This window comes from Bos grunniens, chromosome 4 (genome assembly GCF_055505025.1).
Source record: "Bos grunniens cultivar Pamir isolate PY7600 chromosome 4, Bosgru_T2T1.0, whole genome shotgun sequence".
Lineage (NCBI taxonomy): Eukaryota > Metazoa > Chordata > Mammalia > Artiodactyla > Bovidae > Bos > Bos grunniens.
This window is the reverse complement of record NC_141168.1, coordinates 109546010-109572135: the sequence shown is the minus strand read 5'-3', so window position 1 is coordinate 109572135 and position 26126 is coordinate 109546010. Positions and strand designations below refer to the sequence as shown.

The following is a 26126-nucleotide window of genomic DNA, read 5'->3' as shown; positions in this document are numbered from 1 at the left end:
TTGCTTTCTTAGGGCTTCCTAGCAGCTCAGGGGTAAAGAATCTGCCTGACATGCAAGAGACACAGGAGAACTGGGTGTGATCCCTGGGTCAGGAAGATCCTCTGGAGGAGGAAATGGCAACCCACTCCAGTATTCTTGACTGGAGAATCCCATGAACAGAGGAGCCTGGCGCACTACAGTTCATAGGGTGACAAAGAGCGGGACATAACTGAAGCGACTGAACATATTGCTTTCTTAGCTATCCAAGTCTCTATTTCTTTCCCTAAAAGAGAAAGTTTTAGTCTGCTGTCTTATGTTGATCTTGACCCAACCTCGTGTATTAGTAAGATTTTTAGTTTGTGGAATTTATTTGGCAATCTCTGAGTTTTTCCTATTTTGGGTCTTTTTCTTTAATCCTGGAGGGTTTAAACAATATTTCTTCAAGTATTCCCCCTTCTCTATTTTCATTTTCTGGTCTCCTTCTAGAATTTGTTTTGTCCAGGTATTGGATAGAGACCCTTTCATTGCCACTTTGCAGAATTATGAGCCTAAAGATTCATCTCACTGGCCTTGATTTCCCCTTGGGGCCATTCTAAATAATGCCCCTCCTTATTTATTTATTTATTTATTTATTTTTAATGTGGACAATTTTAAAAGTCTTTATTGAAGTTGTTGCAACATTGCTTCTGTTTTATGTTTTGTTTTTTTGGCCTTAAGTCATGTGGGAACTTAGCTCCCCAACCAGGGATGGAACCTGCACCCCCTGCCTCGGAAGATGAAGTCTTACTCACTGGACCACGAGGGAAGTCCCAATGCCCATTCTTTGAGAATGACCAACTAGGCTTTACAAGTCACATGGCAACATGTCAGAGGAAATTTTCTCCTAACAGAGTTAATGGTGGCTGTAGCCTGTTGAGATATATGACGAATAAGTTGTTGAAGATTGCAACCGAACCTCTTGGGGGAAAAAATACTGGCTTCCTTGGTTGTGGATGGGGAGAAGGAACTGACAGCTGTCCTACTCTGGGTAGAGAACATCTACCATGAAGGACAGGTTTTAGTTAACATTTTGCAGTAGAAAATTATCCCTGATTTTCAGACATCATTTTTTTAAAAATTCAAAGTGTCACCTCTATCTCTTTAAGTGGAACCATACTCCCACCCCTGCAAACCGTTTCACTTGGCCCTGGCTTAGTGATGCTAAGCTGCAGTGTGAAGTCTCTCATCTCTGCTCCCAGGCAGGTGATCCCTGTTTGGCCAGTCTCCTCAGCTTTGACTCATTTTCTTGAGCTGGAAGCAGTAACCAAGTACGAACTGAATACGTTTGACTTGGGCTCTGATGCTGCCTTTGACCCTCCTTATTCCTGAGCCCCTTTGAAATCAACTTCTACAACTTGGAGTCGATCCTCCTGTCTCAGCAGCTCACCCAGGCCTCACTGCACCCACTATTCCAGGTACAAATGCTCCTTGGGTCCCCACCCTGGTGCTCTGGGCCAGGATCTAAACCCATCTGGTCAGTCTTGTTTGCATCTCCACTGGGAAAGGGGAAGCTACAAAATGTGGCAACATTCTTAGTAGGAAGCCAGAAGTCCCAAACAAGAGCTTGTGCCAGTCTTTCCAAGGTGGAAATTTAAAAAGCAGTGGCGTTGGGCAGTTTTTTTTTTTTTAATGTCAGGAATTGATTTAGGTTTAATAAATATAGAAATCTGAGATTTGCCTCCAAATAATCCCAATAGTTTCTGTATTTCAATAAATACAGCTTTGCAGTGTTTCCCCATCAGTTTCTCTTGGGAAGCACCAGATATGATGCTTGGCTGTAATGTTCAAAGTTTAAAATTTTTTATTTACTTATTTATGTCTGCTTAGGGTCTTAGTTGTGGCACATAGGCTTAGTTGCTCTGTGACATTTGGGATCTTAGTTCCCTGATCAGGGACTGAACCTATGTCTCTTGCATTGGAAGGCAAATTCTTAACCACTGGATCACCAGGGAAGTCTCAAAAGGACTTTCAGTTTTTATTTCCTCAGTCCCTGTTTTGTGGTGGGGAAGGAAGAGAGGAGCTTGCCTGCTCTTGTGAGTGAGTTTGTAAAACCTAACCCCATTTACATGGGGCTGCTCAAGGCACTGGGTACTCTTGAGTCAGACCCTAGCTCAGCCACTTACTTTGTGACGGTGGTGGGCACGTTATTCCCACTTGACTTCCATTTAGTTTTCTCATCACTAAAATGGGGATTAAAAACATGTTTGGTTGTTCTAAAGGGGAGGTAAGCTAATGTCCATAGGTTTATATTGACTTCAGTGTTTCAATGATTGCTGTTCTTTTCTTCCTTCTCAGATTATGTCTATTTGGTGGATGTTCTTCCTAAATTCTCTGTGACTGAACTCCATATTAAGCCTCACAGTATGCATTTTGGAATGACAGCATACAGAAACTATAAGGTGGCATGCAGTGGAGAAGTGCTAACTGCCCTGAGAGCTCACCAGCTACCCTACTGGGCAGAGATCTGGAGGGCTCACAGCTGGCTGTGTGTTTTGGCATGAGACTAGTGTGCTAGCTCTGATGAATGAGTCTGGCATGATTGGGTGAAAACAGATATCCTGATCTATTCTGAATTGTTTTTCTTATTGAAGATCCCTCAGTTGGTTTTTATTGAATGTCTACTTAGCACTTCACCAGTGATACTCTGAGGTTTTGTTTGGAGGCGATTTCTCCAAATTAAAATGTGATATTAAGTCTCTGCAGTAAAGGAGGCTGTGGTGACGTGCAGTGGTTGGTCATGATGGCTGGTTAGTTGGCAAAGAGCAGCACAGTTTGAATGTCCGTGGAAGGATTTCTGAGAGACTTAGGTAGAAGGCATTGGATGTCTGGAAATGGAGACTGGACACTGATCAGTGACCTAAGAGACTGGCTGATCAATGCTTAAATTAATGGAAAAATTTCTGAAATCTTTCAGAGGTTTTGGAGGAAGGTATATTAGGAAAGTCTTCCTGACCTAAGTTAGTTTATAGTTTCAATGGCTGTGTTTTCTCTCCTTCAATGCTTTTCACAGATCTTAAACATATTAATTTTATGTCCAGAAGAACAAAAATTAAAAATATGGTTAGTTTTAAATTTTCAAATGTGGCTTCTCTGTGTCTTTCTGTGTCTGCATGTGCATATATTATCATCCTTTTTCTTTATGTTTCCAGCTAATTCCCCAACCTCCCTCCCCACCCCATACAAGTTGTCTATGGATTGATTCAGTAAAATCAGTTTTCCTAAGCTTAAGTTAGGAGGGAGGCATCTTATTTCCTCTCTCAAAATGACAAATGATTGTTTCTTTCTGAGCTTATCTAAGTATGCTTTCCTAAATATGTCTTCTGATCTGTCCTTTTCATGAATAATCTTAAACTCTGTGTTAATTACAATGGTAAGGTGTTGAACTGTAACCTAGCCAATGAAAGAACTACTATTTTAGACCTTATTATCAAGAAAATGAGTCCTTGCTAAGCCTTTAGGAAGAGATCTTGTTCTAAGAATATTTCTTATAACTTAGCTGTCCCACTCACGGCTCAGGTGGAGAAAAGGTCACACTCAGCTACCACCTCCAACCCTATAACGCTTTGGTTTTCCACCCCATGTGTGTGTTCTTCCGTCCCAAAGATATCAGTGGTTATGGTTTAAGGGTGTGGGCTTCCCAGGCAGTGCTAAAGAATCTGACTGCCGATGCCTGGAGACGCAAGGGTCAGGAAGATCCCCTGAAGGAGGAAATGACAACCCACTACAGCATTATTGCTTGGAGGATCCCATGGACAGAGGGCTATAGTCCACGGAGCTGCAAAGAGTCAGACACGACTGAGCACACACACGTGCATGGTTTAAGGGTATGGGTTCCCTTGGCAGGTTTGACACAAAGAAATTGTTTCATAATGGCTACTATTGGCAAATATTTGTTGTATAGCTGGATGAAAGGTGTGTGAAACATCTGTTCAATCAATGATAATGAATGAAGGAATGAATGAGAAGGGTTGGAGCTCTGTGATGAGTGTTGCTATCATTTCTTTCCAACATCTCTCCTTCCTCCAGAAGCCATGGTATCAACATACATCCAAAGGTCGATTTTGGGCCAAAGCTGGCAGGCAGCTGACTATTTGAATTCAAGTTACCCCATCGGAGAGTCAGATTTTACAGTATGATGGGAAATTATTTTTGTTCAACATCACAAGGGTAGTGATATTTATTTGTATTCCCCAGTAGAACACAAAGGGGAAAATGTAGTCTTGATGTATCCTTTATGAAAAATTTCCTTGGATCTCCAGAGGCTAGCAATTCTCGGTGCAATTACATTGCATGAAGAACCTACAAATTGCTTCTGTTTGCCTGTATTAGTTCATCATGGTTCTCATTTAATCCTCATTTTTTTCCATTTCATGCTTTCCAGATCTGAAAATCTTTCTAATAGTGGCTGTTATACATTCTAATGATACTTAATTTGTTGCCTTTTATCCAGCCTTAATCTCCAAAACTATCTTAAAAATCAATGACTACATCAATTCTAACGATCTGACGTGATGTTGGACAGTTCAAGTCTGGTCCCACAATAATGAAAAAAAAACAAAACAGCAATGATAAAAGAATGTGATACTTTCTTGTTCTAGATTTCTTAGCTGTGCTTCCCAAACATATACAAAATAGGCTGATAGTCCTGGGTGGTTTTGCATTAACAAAGGTATGAGAACCGTGCTTTGGAGGTTATAGTCAAAGTGAAGATTGAAGATGGCTACACTGACAAAGACAACAACCTTGGTATTTTTGCATGAAAGTGAAAGTGAAGTCGCGCAGTCGTGTCCGACTCTGCGACCCTATGGACTGCAGCCCACCAGGCTCCTCTGTCCATGGGATTCTCCAGGCAAGAATACTGGAGTGGGATGCCATTTCCTTCTCCAGGGGATCATCCTGACCCAGGAATTGAACCCAGGTCTCCTGCATTGCAGGCAGACGCTTTAACCTCTGAGGGTATTTTTGCATATGGTGTTCTAATTTATATTTTTGGATTATCTTGCCATCTCCTGTAATACAAGCAAGATGAGATGTTAGCATCCCAGATAATACGGAATGAGCTTAGGAGATGAGATGAATGAATGAAAAGATGGATATATTTCTGTAGAAAATATGCACACATACAACTCCATGGACCGAGGAGCCTGGCAAGCCAGAGGTCACAAAGAGAGTCAGACACAACTGAAACACACATACAACTTTTGCTTTATCATTACTCTTTATTAATTCATACATGGATACAGGGCAAGCGTTTCACGTCATTTTGGCACTGTGCACAATTCTATAGTAAGCTGTTTGATCTTATTCAGCCACTACTATATTAGCACAATAGCATTTAGAATATTTCAGCAAAATGTTATCACGTTTGTACTAGAGCTGCCAGAAATACTGTTTTCCATGTTTGTAAACAAAAATAGGAACACTATTACATAAACACTGTGATTGGAAAAATACCCTCTTTTCAAATCCTCCCTTACATTCAAGTAAAGGAGACATAAACTACTTTAGTATCCAAAATACATTTTCTCTGAAAGAATATATTTTTCTTTTGTCTTTCCAAAACTATATCATCTCTAAAACTATATCATCTCTGAAAGGCAGTGGCATAAGAGCACATACTTCAGACTTGAGATGTGGAGGGCTTTGATGTATCTCTTCATTTAGAATACAAATTACATAAAGGTAACTGAGTACTGTTGCAAACTCACAAATTAATCTCAGGTGCCGGTAATGATACTGGTTTACTCAGGGAGTTTTGAAGATTTTATATGAAAGTAAAGAGAGGTATGGGAATATAACATTGGATTTTAATGAGAAACTCTTATTTTAAATGAGTTGGTATGCAGTTAAACTTGTAGTGGTTAATTGTTTTTTCCCCCTCCTGTTTCACTAATAGCATCAAACAAGAGGTCAACTACAAACTGATTTCTAATTAGCCCTACTGAATCTTTCTGGAAAAGGCTGAGATCTTGTTAAGCTTAGAAGCTGGGTGGAAAGCAGTTAATGGAGTTATATGGGGTCTTTTAATTACCAGTCTTAAACAAATTTATCTTTTACTGCTAGATAGCACCCAAGGGCAAGAGGTAATCTGCTTTAGAAACCTCGAGTGATTTGCTTTATAAATCCTGGAGTTTAGGAAAGTGGAAAACTCTCTTTAGAGAGAGTATTCTCTTCCACTAGGAATTTGAGTTTTTGGCAGTTTTGTGAAAAATTTAGTGATGGGTTCTTTGTGACCTCCCAATTTATAAATGTTAGTAACCAAAGCACATTCAACATGAAAGCCAATTCCTTCTTACAGAAGTCAGGACCTGCCCAAGACCAAGCTGAGCACACAGTATTAGTAAAGTAATGAACACATATAAAACTGACTTTTTTTTTTTTTCATTCAAAGCCTTATATCTTCCTGCCAAATGCAGGTCTTTTTTCCCCACAAACTTAGTCATCTCTACACTAGAAAGCCACGTTGTTTTGAGGAGGTCAAGTAGTAATTTGTGTGGTTTACATTGTGGGTGTGTCTGTGGATGGTAAAAATCTGAATAACATCAGAATTGATTGAAATTAAAAAAAGAAATAAAAAAATCAGAACCATAGCCAAATACCAAAGTATCCTAATTTAAAAGTTTTGAGTTAAAAAGAAAACCATTGATGGTGACTTGAATTTTTCGAAGGTAGAAATGGCTCAAGATTAACAAGGAGCACCCTGGATCTGAACTAGGTCCACTCATGTTTTACTCGGATACTTTGCTTACTTTACTCTGACATTTGTATATCTCAGTCCTGGATGAAAGATGGTATTCACAGGAATTCACAAGTGTTGCAGAGTTCACAGGTGTTGTAGAGGGAGACTCCATTCCTCCACTGTCTCCCGGAAGCAAGAGTACCAAGTAAAACTGTCTTCAGATTCACTATGGACAAATGCACTTGATACTTCTCACAAATGAGATGTGTGCTCCTGGGAGGATGGAGATCACTTGAGATGCAGGGTTGGTCTTGCTCCCAGGAAATGAGGGCTCAGGGACCACAAGGTTGTTGGCGTCACATTTCAAGCGGATGACTCTTGCTCAATGATCTCCATAGCGACGACCTCAGCACCCTCCACGGTGATGACCTCAGCAGAACCCTCCACGGCGATGACCTCAGCAGCACCCTCCACGGCGATGACCTCAGCAGCACCCTCCACGGCGATGACCTCAGCACCCTTCATGGAGATGACCTCCCCTCCCTCCATGGGGATGACCTCGGCAGCCTCCTCGCCCAGGTTGTCGGCGGGCTCGTTCTGCGGCTCCTGGTGGCAGATGTAGATCGGTGGAGTCTCAGCCAGGGCGGCGGCGGCGGCGGCAGTGGCGGCGGCGGCGTTGGCCGCACGGTGGGCCCGGCGGCGGCCATTCCAGCGCCGAGCTTGGTACTGGTTCCACTGACGCTTCAGGGCAGCCTGGACCTGGAAGACGAAAGAGAACCTTCTGTTCATATCACTGTCAGGAATGCCCTGAGCACAATTCTCGGTGCTCATCAGAGGCTGTGTGTGTGTGTGTGTGTGTGTGTGTGTGTATATGTGTGTGTGTGTTAGCTGCTCAGTCGTGTCCAACTCTTTGGGACTCCGTGAACTGTAGCCCGCCAGGCTCCTCTGTCCATGGGATTCTCCAGGCAAGAATACTGGAGTGGGTAGCCATTCCCTTCTCCAGGGCATTTTCCCTACCCAGGGATGGAATCCAGGTCTCCCCCACATTGCAGGTAGATTCTTTACCGTTGAGCCGCTAGGGAAGCCCCCATCAGAGGTTTGGGGTGGCTGAATTTTTACTTCTCATCTAAAAGGGCTGTGTGGGAAAGGCTCTGGCTATGAAATACCCATCTTGGAGGAAGAATCTGCAGACCGGAGGACTGAGTAATTTGCCTCAGCTGCCCCTGGCAAGATTATTTGCTCTTTTGAGCGAAAGTTTCTTCATTAGAGCTTTTACACCATGAATGAAATTTGATTTGGTTTCATATTCAAGATGGCACGCTCATCATATTAAGAAGGCAGAATTTGAAACCTTTTTATCTGCTACAACTTCTGATACAGCAGAAGCTTTTATCTAAATCTACACGTTATTGGTCATGAAAAAGTATCTGGAAGCCATTTCACAGCTCTGGATTTTATGATAATGGCCTTATACTGTTGATTTTCCTTTATCCAGCATGGCATGAGATGAGGTGTGCCCAATAAAACTCTGGTTAGTGGTTAACAAACCATGTATTATTCGTTTTTTGTAACGCTAGATGTCATGGTGTTTGGGAAGGAGCAGTTATTCAATAAATGTTTTCTGAATGGTGTCAACATCCATTCTAGAATGAGTTTCTAACGCCAAGAAAATGACCATCCATGACTGTATTGTAATTAGTGTATTGACATCCAGTGGCATTAGGGTGAGGGTGCTAAAAATGTCTAGACTGAATCTGAGGAAGAAATGGAAGTTTTATTTCATGCAAATATGAAAGCCTGAGTTTTGATATAAGACTTAGAAACACAGGTTTTGGAGAACCTGAGTCCCTCCCTGAGGTGAGTTATAAAGCACTGGGTCATCTACATTTACTGTTCGGTATTCTCTCTTACGCCATGGTGTATGATTTGGAGAACTGCTCGGGAGCTGCAGTGGGTTGCTAATTTTGGAATTACCAGAAGCAAACACTCGTAATAGTAACATCACATCACCTTTCAATGCCGTTTCCACTGACAAGGCCATTTCACTGTGTCTCATTTGATGCCACGAAAAAGTATTGAACTTTAGGTCAAGAAACCTGCTCTGCCCACATTAGCCATGAAAATCTTGGGCAGGAGAGTTAACCCCTCTGAGATTACTTTCTTCGATACAACTCTTTTATCTCACCTAGCTGCCTGATGGATTACATGGCTACAGTATGAATCGAGTAGCATCTAAGACGTAAGTATAACACCAAACAAGGAGGCTACTAGTATTCCTACGGTGATACCCTTATTATGGCAGGATGGTGGTCTTTAGACTGAAGGAAACTCTTCTGTCATATGTGTGGATGTATATCTTTGGAGGGTGGTGTTGCCAAGGATATAAAAAGAGCTCTTGATGACATAGTTTCTGATCTCATGTTGTTATTTCTCATATATTCTAAGCTAGGTCTCCACAGAGAGTCCTCAACAGCCTGGAAAATATTGGATGCTAATGAGAATGAAAGTGAAAAGTGAAAGTGAAGTTGCTCAGTGCCGTCTATGGGGTCGCACAGAGTCGGACACGACTGAAGCGACTTAGCAGCAGCAGCAGCAATGCGAATGAAAGTTTTCTTCACATTGTGATTTGTGCTGGGAAAAGGGTGTTGTTCAATGTTTTTGGGAAAAGGAAAGGTAATACCCTTGATGGGAAGATTACCCTAGCAATGTATTTTCAAATACGAATGCTCTTATTAAAGGTATTGATGAATGAATAGTTCAGACTCCTCTTGCATCACCCACTTTGTCTTCTACTTCACTCCTGAAAAAGCTACCATGTTTCCCTGTCAGTTTGTGAGCTTTGCTTTGCAATCTATGCAGTATGGAGAGTTACAGAATTGAAGAGACTAGACTGATTATATAAGAAAGGGCTGATATGAAACCATAGCTGAATCCATTTGGGAAAGAACATCCCTCCTGAGTTATACTTTCAGCTAAATACCTGTGGCCATGGCATTCTTCCTTTAGCACCTCTTCAAGAACCTAGTAAATATTTCAATTGCTTTCCAATTTGGGGGCTGTACTGTCTATTAGACAATAGGTCCTTAAATGCTGAGTTTATGATCTAGGAACTATCAAATGCCCTGCTGAATTAGGAAATATACAGCTCAGAGAACCACTGTCCCCAGACAAAGGGACTGATGGTTTCTGTGGATTCAAAATCTCCTAAATACCAACGTTGTCCTTATAGCTAAAACGTAACACAGATATTTAAAGATATTTAAATGTATTTAAAGATAAACGTAACACAGATATTTAACACTGTCTGAGGCGGACAGTGCCCAGCAGGGGTAAAAAAGGAAGTCCTTTGTTTTGCCTCATCTGTCTTTTTAAAATAATCTCCACTGGAGGATCTATGCATACTAATGAAGTACCCAGCATGAGGCCAAAGGGTTTGAAGTCTATTTTAATTTTTAAAAATTATGACAGAAATGTTCATTGCCTCCTGTAATTGTATTCCAGAATTATAAGCTATCCTTTTGTGTGGAGATGGCAATCTGCTTCCATTTGTAAACCACACATGTAAGAATAGGCCCTTAGCAGCATGTGAAAGACACTTCAATAATTTCAGTTTAATAAGGGCAATTATCTCCTACAATACCTCAGGTTGAGCCTAACAGTGCTTTGATCACAAGAATATGGGCATTGAATCTATTTTGAAAAAACAGAGGAGACTTTGGTTGCTTCTGAAAAGCATCAGAAATATAAGGAGTTGCCCATGGGGAGCGTAGAATACACAAAGTTTTGAATTATATAAATGCATTGCTAGTTATAAAAGCAATTAACAGATCACATCACATTTTCCCGATTATGCCAAATTTATTGTCAACTGTAAAAAAAAATATGAGTCCTGATGGCTTGAAGGAATAATGATTATAGCTGGTTCTATTTGTAACTAACTGTATAGGGTGGGTAACATTTGGAGGTCTCTCTTTCTATATTTGTGAAAAAGAAAATCAGGTTGGAATCTTCGTGGTTGTTTGGATGTTTTAGTCTTTGGCCTTTGTTTTCCTGTTAAGTTCATTGTAAGAACTTGCATTATGTGCTCTTGAATGGAAAATGAGCTTTATCTCAAGAGTTCTGATCATTTTTTGTCTAGGACAAAGAAATCATAGCTTAGCTTTGGGTCTTGAAGCTGACTTTCTTGAGTTTTCTAGAAAGGCAGTATTTTTGAAAACCAAGTTTTATTGAATAAATTTTTAAATAGAAAAATTTAGCTTTGCATATGAAGTGATAACATTACTGATCTGGAAATAGCACTAGGGACATAAGGAGAATCCCTTGCAAACAGGAAAGGAAAGTGGTGAGTACAGAGCTAGGAAAAATTGGGCATCTTGATGACTGTAATCTGGAGAAAGAAATGGCTACCCACCCCCGTATTCTTGCCCAGAGAATCCCATGGACAGAAGAGCTTGGCAGACCCCAGTCCATGGAGTCGCAAAGAGTCGGATGCAACTAAGCACATAGCTGTAGTCATCTTTTTGAGGTCTCTTAGATCCTTAGTAACTGAAATGATTGGATGGTCAGTGTCCACTGTCTGGGAAGAGTTGTGGGAAATGTTTTTTACATAAGCGTGCTCTCACAGTCACCTCCTGACACCCGGCACTGGAATTCTCAAAAATCCTTTCCTCCACTGACTATGTGATCCATTTCCATGGCAGGAATCACTGACCACAAATGGATAATAATGAAAAATTAAAACCTTTATCTTCATTGTGGAACTGACGTATCAGTCCCCTAGATTTCTGCTAAAATGTAACTCAGTCAGGCAAAGCCTGATCACAGCCCTATCTCAGATGCAGCTGGAAATCAATTCCTGCAGGAGCAAGTGCCCTGCCCGTGTTCAGTGTGGTAAGATAATATGCCCACAGAAGACCCAGCTGAGGCCCAGATGCCTACAATTCATGGGACTGTGATATTGCATTTGGCACACTACATAATTTCTATATTATTAGAAATGTCACACTTGTACGTTCCCCCAGTAACATGATACTAATTAAAATGGAGATGGTTTCTTTAATTCTAAAAGCAGAGAGAACACACTTGAACTAGAGACTTTCAACTGTCAGGCGCACCTCTGGGCCCACTTTCTATGCCTGCCACTTCAGAGACAGCATCATGGTTAAGACACAATCAATATTGAGGTATTTTTATAAGTGCATGCAGTTCTCTAGTGTTTTCAAAGTATACTCTGCCTGAACCTGATTTTTATATTAGCCCTATACTGATATTATTTTAGATGAAAATATTTATTTTGTATGCCACCTGAGCCAATTCAAAAGGCAGGGATATATGTTCACAGGAACTGATATAAAGATGGGGTGACCTAAGTCCTATATATTTATTAGTTTTTACTATTCTTAAAGAGATACTTCGTTGCTAACAGAAAGATGTTTTACATTTCTATCTCAGGCTTTCAGGATAGTCCCTAGCAATAAAGAATGTACAGTATATTTTTGTTGGATTAAGGAAGGAGTTGATGGATGAATGAAGGAATAAAATATATCAATTAAAACAGAGAACAGGAGCAACAGTATTGCAATTTGAGGGCTGGAGATGAGCAAGAGGTTGCAGAGCTGCAAAATATCATAGGTGCTCACTGAATGTTGTTTAACTGAAGCAATAAAGACTAGAAAATTCATTAAATATCAATTGATAATGGTTAGACAATGGTTCTAATTACCAACTTGGAAATAATATATAGATCTCTTAACAAAATGTGATATGCTTTGGTATAAAATTATTAATAAAGATTGATTTAAAATGATCACAGATACTTTAACATTAAAAGTTATGAGGTGTATAACTCAAAGAAGTATACTAATGAAGCTTCAGGAAGGAGACATATATATAATGCTGTGCAGTGGAAGATTTAGTCCATTTAACTAGGAATCAGGAAATCTGGGTTCTAGTCCTGGTTATAAGCTATGATTGTGACATTGTGCAAGTCACGTGATCTTTCTGGAGTTTTGATTTCTCACCTGACAAACGAGGGAGCTTTCAAATCACATTCTTTGCAGCCCTGGAAGTTCTTTGGTACAAATTTAAGCAGCTCCACTTATGTTTTACAAATTGGGCTTCCATGTAGAATATCATTGGAAGAAAGGGAACTCTGGCTAAAAAAACCCTTTAAAACACTGGCCATGTGGATCTCTAGGTTTTCCTGATCTAAATATTCAGGTAATAAATTACTTACTCCCTTTTGAGTCTTAACTCCAGGGTGATTTTCCAAGAGTTGAATAGGTGTTGTGACACTGGCATCAGGCAAATGGAAAAGAAGGCAGTGACTCAGGATAGACTGGCTAGATACTGGCTCTGCCCTAGTGATGGGTTGGTCCTTCCCAAGGGAATGGGGATGTGACTTGGGTTCTATGGGAACCCAGAATAGCTTTCACTGTTGCTTCTCAGGGTTCCAACCAGCTTACGGTACAATGCCAGGAAATGTGAATTTATCTACCTGTCTGGATAATATCTGCAATTGTACCACACAAGAACATAGATAAGATTCAACTTGCAGTAGTGGAAAAAATAAGATCGGGCTAGTCAGGAAACCCTGTAAGGTCAACTGTAGAAGTGAGAGATAGTGCAAAGCGCACAGAGGCCCTCGGGAGGTGGTAAAGTGCTGGCTTCATATAAAGAGGTGACACTATTACGTGAAATGCACGCTTACCTCGTGGTTGCAGAAGCAGTAGATGATGGCCACGAAGAATCCCTAAAAAGAGGAGGAAAAATGGAGCTGAAGTTATTTTTGTGTGTGTTGTGTTGTTTAGTAATCAATACAAATAGACAACCTGGAGAGGAATATTTCACTACGGCAATAGCAAGTCAAAGCTTGATGGAAAAACAATTACTACCACTCATGTCCAGGGCTTAGCTCCAAGACTATTCCATCAGGAATGACTTTTTCTCATAAGGATTCTATTTTTTGGCTACAAGGACTGTTATCATTAATCTGGTTAATATATTGCTTCCCTTAACATGGAGACTTACAGCAGAATATGCTGATTATAGGGGATATGAAAAGAATTTTTGTACCCAAAAAACTTAAAAACGAGGCTCTTGTAGAGTTTAGTAGAGAGAACTTTTGCAAGCACACATTACAATGCATGGCTATAGGCCTGACTCTGACCTGTCTCCTTGTGGTGAACTAGCGCAGTACTGTACCCACAGCTAAGTCCACCTCGCCAAACAGGACATGGATTTAGTAACTACTCTGAAGTTCCTGTCACCATTCAAGATTCCTGCGTCCACAAGCTTGTGTCTAGAGAAATGGTCAAAATTGTTGATGATGATCCAGTTTGGAAAGCCAACTGGCATGGATTACATGGGTCTTCAACACTCTCCTCAAAAAAGTAAAACCCAATGTGGCCCTCAGATGTGGGGGAGAAGGAGAGGTCAACGACTGTGGGAGTAACTCTGTCCTCAGCACTGGGCAAGTGGGTCAATTTCTGGACAAATACTTCAGTTGTTGTTGTTTAGTCACTCAGTCACTTCTGACTCTTGTGTGACAGCATGGATGGTTGCCCGCCAGGCTCCTCTGTCCATGGGATTTCCAGATGTATTCTCAAAGTTCAGGCCTCCCATTTCCTGTTTCCTTGCCTAGTTTTAAGATTCAAAACGTGGGGAAGCAGGCAGTGAGGAAGACAGAGAGGGCCACCTCCCTTCCAGGTAATGCGTGTTCGAAAGGCTCATTCTCATCACAGAGGAGACCCAGACAACTGTGGCCCCTGCTCCAAGTAGCTGAGAGAGTGGCTGCATCCATGGTTCCCCCCTCACCCGGAAGTGAATCAGAGAGCGCATCACCCCTCACCTGGAAGTGAATCAGAGAGTGCATCACGAAGTCGTAGATCTTCCCAAGCACGGGGTGGGAAGGTCGCCAGGGAAGGATGACGAACTGGACCCCCAGAAGGGGCACCAGGATCAGGGTGGCCCTCACCGCCTTCAGGTATATGTACGAGTCCTCCTGCGATTCCTTTATTTTCTTCACAAGCACCCGGATGATGTTCAGCAGGAAGAAGAAGTTCAACTGCAAAGATTGACGATGTTCTGAGCAAATTCTCCTGGTGAACGTCCCTGAAGGACACCCCCTTGGGCCCAGTTCTTAGCTACCCAGTGTGTGTGGTGGGGTGGGGAGGAGGGCTGGCACCCACACTGGGTGGAACACAAGAGACTGCCTGAGAACTGAGACCATCTGCTCCTTGTTATGACAACATGGAGCATCAGGGGGGCCAAATACTCTTTTTGAGCATGAATTAACATCCCTCCCTTTTTTTTTTTCTAAATGAGAAAATAATATCCTGAATATGTAACTATATTAGGTTCAAATCTAAGGAAGATGTTTTATTCTTTATTTAGGTTTTTATTGTTTTTCCAAAGGGAAGTAAAAAATGATGTTTTTAGATATCACCTTCTTATCTTTTCATTAAGATTTCCCCCTTAGCTAGGACTAGTTAACTAAAAGTAAAATGGGGGTCTGAGAAATTTACCTGTAAAGCTTATGCAGTGGAGAAGGCTAACCCAAACTACTTCTTGTTTTCTAGTAACATTGTTTAAAGGAAATCACTTCACAGAGGCATGATATACATTCAATAGAGATTCTAAGTTTACAATTGGGAAGTTTAGACAAATGTATGTACCAGGGTAACAACCACTCCAAACAAGAAAAGAGCACTTCCACCACCCCAGAAAGCCCCCTCTTGCCCCTTTGCAGTCAACAACTCCATCCCCCCACCTCTAGTAGCCACTGATTTCTAGCATCACAGAAATGGGAGTGTGTATACACACACACACACACACACACACACACACACACACATTGTGTATTCTTTGGTTACTTTGGTTTAACATACTATCTGTAAGATTCATTTGTGTTGTATATATTGGCATTTCATTCATTTTTACTGCTGAGTAGTACTGCATTATATTAATAATACACACGTAATTTGTTTATTCATTCTCCTGTTTATGGAAATTGCAATGGTTTCCAAAATTTGATTGTTATGAATAAGCAGGCAGTGAATACCTGTGTACAGGTCTTTGTGGGGGCATGTTTTCATTTGGAAAAGTGACCTAAGAGGGGAAAGCAAGGCCTGTTCACATGGTGAATGTATGTTTAACTTTATGAGAAGCTGCCAAACTGCTTTCCAAAGAGGTGGCTTCATGTTACACTCCCTCCAGCATTATGTGAGAATTCCAGCTGTTCTTCACGCTTGCCAGCACTTGGTATGGTCACTCTTTAATATCTGCTGTTCTTGTAGATCACAAAAAACTACTTTTGGCTGTGAAAGTTAGTTTTGAAACCAAGGTTGTTTTAACATTTTAATTGATCATTTATTTAAAAATAATCAGAGTGGTTTTTCTACCTGGAGTAGAAATAAATGTTGTTACCCCCAAAATTCAAGAAGGAAAGAGATCTTTAATAAAAATAAAATTCTTATGCAGTGGTGATAAATATTCAAGACCCACGTTAGTAGGTCCTTGTGAGCACAGTTGAACTAGTAAGTACATCGCTACTCTGAAAAATGGCAAAAGAAATTGAATCTGCATTGGAAAGGCCAGGAAAGTCAGGAGACAGTCTGGGTGTGACCCAGTTTGATCAGTTACTAATGGATGATTCTTCAGTACAGGAGAAGAGTATGATCTATGACTCCGACTGTTTTTATTTTTCTAATTCTTATCTGAAGAAAACAATCTTTGAGATTAATGGGGGAAATAATGTCTAAATATTAAATTTGATGGCTCTGATGATGGCCAACATATAGTAAACTATGGGTAGAAATAAAGAACTTGGATATAGATTCAGATAATCATATTCTCTCCCTGCCCAACCCACTTGGCATGGGATTCTCAATGACTTAACTTGAGCCTTTGAGTCTAGTTTTCCTAATGAGTGAACCATCTGGATGTGTCCACTCTGAAGGACTGCTGTTAGCAAACAGCATGGCAATGTATGTGCAATGCCTGATATACTGTGAGTGCATGTTCAGTGGTAGTCATGATGATGGCTCGTGGACCAGAGGTGAGATGGAAGATGGTTTAGTTTGGCGGAGCCCAGTGGAAAATGGCGCAAGGGGACTTTGTGGTCTCTCTCATTCTTATCAGCAACATCTTCACCTTTGGTCTTTATCTTTAATTAGGAGAATTTATTGAATTGTCTAAAAAAAAAAAAAACCCACTGTATTGTTGCTGTGGCTTGTATAGAAACAAGCTTATGCCCCTCCGCTCAATTGTATTAAATAAAAATCATTTAAAAAAAAAGATCCTTGGATCAAATTATTATTATAGATTATCATTAAATTAACTTCATTTTGGAGTTGGGCTACACATACTACATAAAACCATCTCAACAGAACACCCCAGAGAGATAACACTGTTAATAATGGATTTAAAAAGCAATTCTCACCACCAGTGCCCCCATGACCGGACCGTGGATGATGTAAAGCAGGTTGGTGTCCACACTCAGCCAGCAGCTGAATAAAAGAAGGGGGAATACATTAATATCACATTTTATTTACAAATAAATTGACTAACAACCACAATACTTACTTGTCGTTGAATAACAGAGCCCGAGCAATAGCATGAGCAGTGCTTGGCAGCAGCGGGAGTCCTAAAATGGGAAAAAAAAATGCAAAAGCTATGACTACAGCTGGCTGGAAAAAACAGTGACAAATTCAACATCTTGTCAAGATGTCGTCCTGATGTTCTTGTGCAAATTATCTTTGGTCAAAGCAGATAAAATGCTCTTAGAACGTCACAAACTGTAATAGAGTTTGGTTAACAGCATCCAGTTACTTAAAAGCCTTTCACAAATTATCCAGTGTGGTAGGTACATGATGATGACCAGCAACTGAGACCAGAAAGCTTTTCATTGTGTGTGAACTGGGCTCTGTTACAGAGGGGAGCAGGGTTGTCCTGAAGGGACGTGACCTTCAGGTCATACGCTGACCTGAGACAGCGTATGAAAGCCAAAGTCTGATTGCTCCAAAGATGCTCTCAATATTTCTTCTAGGCTTTTTGTTCTTCTGTTTACAACACGTGTGTTGATCCTATTTTCGTTGAATAAGAACACTGTAGCTCAGAATCTACTTCCCTGAGTAAACCTTGAAGTATTTGTCAAAAACAGCTGAATTTACAAATGGAATGAAGGACGTAGCTGCTAGCAGTGCACCCTGTCTGAATCTTTTACAAATTAACCTTCATTATATAAAAGTAATCTAGAGTAAAGTAATTTTTATAAAAAACAAAACATTCTCTTTTTCTCAGATGTACCCATGCCCAATAAAATATTGTTTCATGTGGTTGAGATTTGTAGACAGTTTTAAAACCTATCCTCATATTAAGAAATGTGTCTCAGGTGAATTAGACTGCCACACTTTTTTTTTCTGTGAATTTTGTGCAAAAGGATATTCAGAATATTGAGTTTTCATCTAAGAACCACCTCAGCTTCTTAACCCATGAAGCATATAGTTCAAAATGGGACCATCAATTAAATGTTTGACTTGAAAGAATTCTGAGTTGACTATTTACACAAGACATAACTGTGTTTTATTCACAGCAGTTCTAACACCCCACTCAGGTTTAGAATCAGAGATTCATCCTCTGGATTGATTTTGAAATGTACATTTTAGAGTTAGACAGAGAAGCAATATGGAGATTTCACTTCTACCTTGTCATTTTGTAGAAAGGAAACGTATTTCATACTTTAGAGTGTGGACTCTGTATCTGCTAATTCCTAGGGCTCGTCACCTTCCCCTAATCATGATGTCACTTTTTACACAGTTTAGTTCTTCTTTCCTTTTCCTCTTCTCCCTCCAGGCTTCCAGAGCCATAACAACCTTTCCCTTCCACTAAAGACAGTGAGAGAAAGAATAATCCTTCTCCCCCTAGGATTTTTCTCCTGGAGCGCTAGATATGTTTTATTTGTTCACTATAAAAGTTCATGGAGGGTAGGGAATTTCATTCTTTGGATTACAACAATGAGAGGGCCAGCAAGGCAAAGAATCAATCTGAAGTGGGTTGTAAAATAAATGAATTTTCTGAGAACTTCAGCATTTGAAGTTGCTTCGATTTGGGAGAAAATGACCAGTAAGTGGTCCCATGCCGACTTATAAGGAAGTAACTCCTGAAAGAAGCATTCTTTCATTTTCTCTTGGGGAGATTTGGATCTTCTCTCCATCAGGGCATGCTTTCTGCCCATCTGTCAGCTGGGTTTGTTTCCTGAAGACATTCTCATCACCACAGCCCTCTTTTGTGGCACTCACCCCCATGCCTACCACAGTCTGTCTGAACTTATTAAGAGTGTCTATCAAGTTCTCTTGGAGATTGAACTGTGGCCAGGACCTGTGTTCCATCTCTCCTCATAGAACCTGAGCCCTTGACTCTCTTCTGATCAAGACTAGCAGAAGACTACAATCAGACAGAGGTAACAGCGGATCAAAACTCAGCAGCAGAAGATACCTACCCCAGCCCAGGAGGTAGTACCACCACATGCGCTGCCCCTCAGCGAACACAGACACCACGATGAGAGTGTGCAGGTAGAGGCCTTCGCAGAGCATCCAGAAATAGTTGCACGACATCATGTACTGGTGGAAAAAGTGCAGAACCTTGCACATCGGCTGTTGGAAAGAAACGAAGATACTCAGAGGAAGACATCTGCAATGATTTGGCCATGAACAGAGGATGAACGTGAAAATGAGCCAAAGTATCTGCATTCAGCCAGACAGAGAGTTTCCCCGAGCATCTCTCAACATGTGTCACCTACTAGATGCAGAGATCAGGGTACTAGCTCATAGGTGATTAGTATCACATGTAAACAGCCAACTAGGGCAATGGAATTCCAGTGCCCCAAGTGTTCTTGTGGGCTGAGTTATATAGAGTTATTGTTGTTTAGTCTGCGCTAAGTTGCGTTTGACTCTTTGTGACCCCATGCACTGTAGCCCGCCAGGCTCCTCTGTTTATGGAATTCTCCAGGCAAGAATACTGGAGTGAGTCGCCATTTCCTTCTCCAGGGGATCTTCCCGACCCAGGGATGGAACCCGCATCTCCTGCATTGGCAGGCGGATTCTTTACCACTGAGCCACCAGGGACTTATAGACTAGGCAAGTTTATTTTCTTATAGTGTGTCTGAGAACCATAATTTCCAACAGCATCCAAGGATTCATCACATGACTTTTATGGCCCCTTTTCTATGGCCAATGAGGAGAATAACACAGAAATTGTTAATGCTGTCCTGAAGTTTACTGATCTGTTAATGATACCTACTTAACATTAAAAAAAAAAAAAGGAGAGAACTGGATGATCCATTTCTCATACATGAGCCAGGAGCTATGTTGAGTCCATCTGACCCGAGGGATTTTGTTTTTATAAGGGAGCCTTAGTTTCCACACTGGGGTCCAAATGTTTGGGACACAGAGATAAGGATGGCATCCTCACTTGGTACTGAATAATCCCTCCAAAAATATCCAATTCAAATATAAATAATAAAAGAGTTCATAGTGGTGCTTTTCAAATGTCAGCATGCATCAGAATCACTGGGAGAGCTTGTTAAAACACAGATTTTGGGGGCTCCAGTAGTAGAGATTCTAATTCTGAAGATCTAGGGTGGGCCATGAGATTCTCCTTTCTAGTAAGGATCCAAGTGACGCTTAAGCTGTTGGTTTAAGGGCCACACTTGGGATAGATTTCGGGTATATAAGGAGTTTCCTCAGCACCTGACTCCTGTTTTGCTTTCTTGCTAGCTTTCCGGTAATAATAACCCTAACCATTGAAGAGCACAAGCTTGTTCTTCCAGCAGATTCACAATGCAATGGCGCAATGCCCTGGCTTTGATTCACATGCATACTAAAACCACCTGAGGAGGAGTTGGAGAACTGTTTGTCAAGATGCCGGAACAGTTGACGAACTGAAAGGCAAAACGTGTGCCTGTCAGCTTGAAAACTGTCAGTGGGTCCAGTATTTAGTGCTAGCTGAATGAAGGAGGAAGATCCCCCAGTCAGAAAGTCAGCATTAACTTTGAAGGAAACCACTGCAGCCTTTCTCTCTAGAGAAATTTAGAAGATCCAGTGTTTTCAATTAAATGTGAATCTGTCATGCAGTCTTGGACTGATTTTTGATAACACCTCAGAGAAAATGAGCTTGAATCTGTGTGATTGTGGTCACAACTGGGTGTGTTTGGCAAAAAGAAAAAAAACAAAACAAAACAAAAAAACACTGGAGAAAAAGTCCCATATGAGATAAATATGTTGGAAAATGATCCAGAAATTGGCAAAGGCAACATTCTGGAAGTGATTGGGAAACAAGGCCAGAGAAAACAGAAACATGCTTTGGAGGGGGGCACCTGTTAGACCTGTGGCAGGGGAATAAAAATTAACAGCTTGCTACACTCAAGGGTCTTTTCTCTATACAGTATAATGAGGGTATTATCACTTGGGGGATTTTCAAAGCCATGACTGAATGAGTTTTATATTCTCATGCCACAGCCCTTTTGGTTATTTGAGATTTAAAAACCTCTGAGTATGTGCATTCTGCTTTCACACTTAGTCATTTAAGATTTGAGCAGCATTTTACACATGCTCTGAGTTTCCATGTCTCCCATGCTGTGTAACACAGAAATGAAACTTGGTACCACGGTTAGAAAGTCATGAGTGCTTACGGCCATGACAATGGTAACAACTATGATATAAATAATAATAGCTAACGTGAGAGTTCTTGCGCGGCAGACTCAATTTTATGGGTTTTAGATGTATTGGTTCATTTCATCCTCACAAGCAACTCTTTGAGAAAGGCACTATGGTTATCATTATCAGGAAAGTGAAGCACAGTGAGATTAAGTAACTGGCTCAAGATTCATCTGTAGGTAGAAGAGTTGGGATTTGACATCCTGGGCTTTAGCAAGAACAATGCTATGGTATTTGAAGCAAGCCCCCTAAACACAACAAATATCAAACTATTGCTCCATAGCTTTCTGACAGTTAACCAACATATCCCAAGGGAGTGTACAAAACTTCTAGTATTTACATGTGGTACATATTATAATGAAATATTACTGAGCCATTAAAAAGAATGAAATAATGCTATTTGCAGCAGCATGGATGGATGTAGAGGTTGTCATGCTGAGTGAAGTAAGTCAGACAGAGAAGACAAATATCATATGACATCCCTTATATTCAGGATCTAGAAAGAAATGATACAAAAGAACTTATTTGCAAAGCAGAGACAGACTCACAGCCTTGGAGAGCTAACTTATGGTTGCAGATGGAGGGAGGAGGAAAGATGGGAGGAAAGGATAGTTAGGGAGTTTGGGATGGACGTGTAAAAACTGTTGTGTTTAAAATGGATAACCAACAAGGTCCTACTGCATAGCACAGGCAACTCTGCTCAATGTCATGTGGCAGCCTGGATGGGAGGGGAGTTTGGGGGAGAAGGGATACATGTATCTGCATGGGTGAGTCCCTTCGCTGTTCACCTGAAACTACCATAATGTTGTTAATCAGCTATACTCCAATACAAAATAAAAAGGTAAACAAAATAAATCAAAAGGGGAAAGAAAACTTCTAGTATCTCAGCTGAAAGTTTCTTTTTAAGAATGAAAACAAATCTAGAATAAGTGCACTAAATTCATGACAGCCTTCTCAAAGCAAGGGAAACAAGGGCAAACACTGAGATGAGGACTCCCTCCCAAAACCATGCTGCAAGACACTGCTTGTAGGTCACTATCAGTAGCCTCAGACACGCAGATGACACCACCCTCATGGCAGAAAGGGAAGAGGAACTAAAAAGACTCTTGGTGAAAGTGAAAGTGGAGAGTGAAAAAGTTGGCTTAAAGCTCAACATTAAGAAAACAAAGATCATGGCATCTGGTCCCACCACTTTATGGGAAATAGATGGGGAAACAGTGGATACAGTGTCAGACTTTATTTTTTTGGGCTCCAAAATCACTGCAGATGGTGACTGCAGCCATGAAATTAAAAGATGCTTACTCCTTGGAAGGAAAGTTATGACCAACTTAGATAGCATATTCAAAAGCAGAGACATTACTTTTCCAACAAAGGTCCGTCTAGTCAAGGCTATGGTTTTTCCTGAGGTCATGTATGAATGTGAGAGTTGGACTGTGAAGAAAGCTGAGCGATGAAGAATTGATGCTTTTGAACTGTGGTGTTGAAGAAGACTCTTGAGAGTCCCTTGGACTGCAAGGAGATCCAACCAGTCCATTCTAAAGGAGATCAGTCCTGGGTGTTCTTTGGAAGGAATGATGCTAAAGCTGAAAGTCCAGTACTTTGGCCAACTCATGTGAAGAGTTGACTCATTAGAAAAGACTCTGATGCTGGGAAGGATTGGGGGCAGGAGGAGAAGGGGACGACAGAGGATGAGATGGCTGGATGGATGTGAGTCTGAGTGAACTCTGGGAGTTGGAGATGAACAGGGAGGCCTGGAGTGCTGAGATTCATGGAGTCGCAGAGAGTCGGACACGACTGAGCGACTGAACTGAGCTGAGCTGAACTGAATTTCTTGTGCAGAGGTATCGCCCAGAGGGGTCAGATGAGAGAAACTGGGTTGATGTTTATAGCCATCTTAAGAATAAATTCTTTACAGCCATATGGGAATATGGTTGATTATAATTAATACATTTTAAAAAGAATAAGGATATCCTCTATACTTTTCTGTACCATATGGTCTTGGTTAAAAGACCATTTGTTGGTGTTTTTATGTAAGTCAAGTGAAATCACACAAGTAACCAGGGTAAGATACCTCACTTCATTGCCACATCTCGGCATTATTCTCTCTGCCTGTTCCTCAGATCCATACTACTTGTTCTTTCTCAATCAAATATCTTCCATAGGCACCAAAATGGATAGTTCCAGTACAGTTTTCTTGGCCATTGATCTCTCATCCCCCAAGCCTTGCTGTCACTTCCCTCATGTGTATAAGCCCACCCTCCCACCAGGCTCCTCTAGGTTGGGCAGGAGGAGTCAGTTTGGACCCTTGGTTTCACTTCTGAGCATCCATTCCAGGTGAGCTTCCTGTGACTAGGGTGAAGTTCTGACCTAGTCCGTTGTCCCAGCTGTCCTGAACAAGTGAGACTTAGAAGAAATCCACTTTGTTTTTCAGAACTTGGGGCTCATTTAACTTTGCTTATATAAGAGGCTATAGAAAATGTGACCCAATTGTTTTGGCGTTTGAGACACAAAATGCTCAGGTTCCTAGCAAAAACTAATCTTGCTGCATTGTCCCCTTTTGGACTCAGACAAAAAGTTCAGAGAGACAGTTCTTTCTAGAAAATGATGAGGGCGCTGCCGGCTTCCTCTAGATGCAGCAAGAACAATGCTTGTAATTCTGCCTCCCGACTCCCTCCATGAAGATTGTTGAAAAAGCAGATAGAACAAGAAAGTGAAATTTTAGATATTATGGAAATGAAATGTTCAAATGATACAAGTGACAATCGGCAATTTTCATATCACTCAGTAAACTGAGGGTCTATTCAGCCCTTATTTATTCCATGAGTTATTTTGAGTTTAACTTAAAAAAAAAAAAAAAAAGTTGTGTGAAGGAAGAAGATTCTCACTTTTGGTTTTACTGGAGAGACTTTGCCCAGCCAAAAACCTTCCACAGGAATAGACTGACTACTTTGATGGGAAAGGGACCAGAAGCCCACTGGGATTCCCTGCTGAGGACTCAGAACACTGTTTTCTTTTGCCTCCAACTAAATACACCCTCACAGAAGTAGTATAAAAGCATTTGGGATGATGCAGCCTCCTTTCACAAGAAATAACTTTCTTTTTAATATATCCCCATGGGCACTGGGAAGGGAAATATTTTTGCCTCTTAACTGCTGATTCAGTGACCTGAGAATTGGGTCAAAATTAAGGGGAAAAAAACAAACAAACCCACAATTCTGCCTTTAGTTTGCTTAAAAAAGAAAGTCTTTAAAAAGTATATATTCTTTTGTATATAGAAAATTGTATTTTTTTTATAGGAAAGAGACATGTTTGAATCACAGACAGATGGAGTCTAATGGATGTGCTTTTCTCTATAACTTTGGTTGTGTTTTTCATGTTAATTTCAATTTTTTAATAAATATTTGTAGATTGACAATATCTAATAACTTCCCTTTTCCAAAAGTTTCTTCTCTTAGTTTCTTTGTTTGTCTCTCCTTTCTTGGGTTTTTCTTTATTATCTCTACTCTTCTCAGCTAGGGAAGACCTTAGTCTAATGTTTTCTGTAATGTCAGTTTTTCAGGAAAAATGCAATATTTCATATAATTTAGAGTAATTTAAAATTACACATGACTTAATAATATGCTGATGATACGATGCTCAGTGTTTGGATATTATTTTCTCTGTCTTTTTAGAGGTGGGGAATTTACTGCTGGGAGAGATGGGGATTTTCTAGTTAAATCAAATTAAACCTTTCCTTGTTCTTGACCTGTATGTTCAAATATGTTACAACAGCAAAATCTCCTTTATTCCTAATGCCTGCATGCACAGTTTCAACTGCAATTTACTTTAATAGTCTTTTGGATAGGAAAAGATCCCCAAGAAATTGAACTTCTATGATAGCATTTATGATAGAATATGCATTTTCAAGGTGAGATTCAATACAAAGTTTAAGACCTGTGTCTCTCTTGGAACTAGTAAATAAGCAGTTTCAAGGATGAATAACATACAAGCTATAACCACTGGAGAGTTCTTTCCTGCCCTTTCTTGAACTAATTATGCCTGCCTGCGAGAGCAGTCTGGTGTTGTTTGTATATGGAAGGTGAGATAAGAGATGGATCAAAATCTCACTGGAAAACAAAAGCTCTGTTCAAATAGAGAAATACTGAAAACAAATGTCCTTGTTTTTTTTCTCCGCTTTGGGCCAAGTGTATGCTTCACAATTTACAAACATAGGTTGACTTTTGTCATTGTGGTCATTTGTTTTTAGCCTATGCTATTTATTTGGTGAAAGACACATGCTTTCAGAGTTTGTCCCTTGGAAGAACCAGACATTTGCACACATGAAAGAGGGCAGCATGTGCTCACACATGATCATATGCCCCATCTACCATTGTAAGTGGGTTGTGATTGGTGGCTTTCCTTCCCTGGTGGCTTAGAGGGTAAAGAATCTGCCTGCAGTGCAGGAGACCTGGATTCGATCCCTGGGTTGGGAAGATCCCCTGGAGAAGGGAATGGCTATCAACTCCAGCATTTTTGCCTGGAGAATTCCATGGACAGAGGAGCCTGGTGGGCTACAGCCAGTGGGGTCGCAAAGTTGGACATGACTGAGCAACTAACGCTTTCACTTTTTTTCATTTGAACCTCAGAGGAAAGATTTCTCATTCAGGCATACCAAGTAAAATAGTCAGATGTTTTGTTCCTTTGTTTTCTACCAAAAAAAGACACATACACACACA

General features: G+C 40.7%; 1 protein-coding gene and 1 long non-coding RNA gene across 8 annotated transcripts in view; one reads left to right on the top strand and one right to left on the bottom strand.

Annotated features, from left to right (window-relative positions):
* The first annotated feature begins 708 nt into the window (after positions 1-708).
* LOC147374668 (uncharacterized) lies at positions 709-9450 on the top strand. Its single transcript, XR_015163013.1, has 2 exons — positions 709-1433; positions 9147-9450. It is a non-coding gene; the product is annotated as an uncharacterized LOC147374668 (long non-coding RNA).
* The window catches only part of CALCR (calcitonin receptor), a 109890-nt gene continuing 90378 nt past the window's right edge, over positions 6615-26126 (bottom strand). For all 7 annotated transcript variants that reach the window (XM_086397869.1, XM_086397871.1, XM_086397872.1 and 4 more), the window contains 6 exons: positions 19197-19350; positions 17282-17342; positions 17139-17205; positions 14547-14762; positions 13407-13448; positions 6615-7456 (listed from right to left, as the gene is read on the bottom strand). In XM_086397869.1, the coding sequence (XP_086253995.1) occupies positions 7061-7456; positions 13407-13448; positions 14547-14762; positions 17139-17205; positions 17282-17342; positions 19197-19350 (936 nt within the window). In that variant the 3' untranslated portion in view covers positions 6615-7060. The remainder of the gene's footprint in view (positions 7457-13406; positions 13449-14546; positions 14763-17138; positions 17206-17281; positions 17343-19196; positions 19351-26126) is intronic.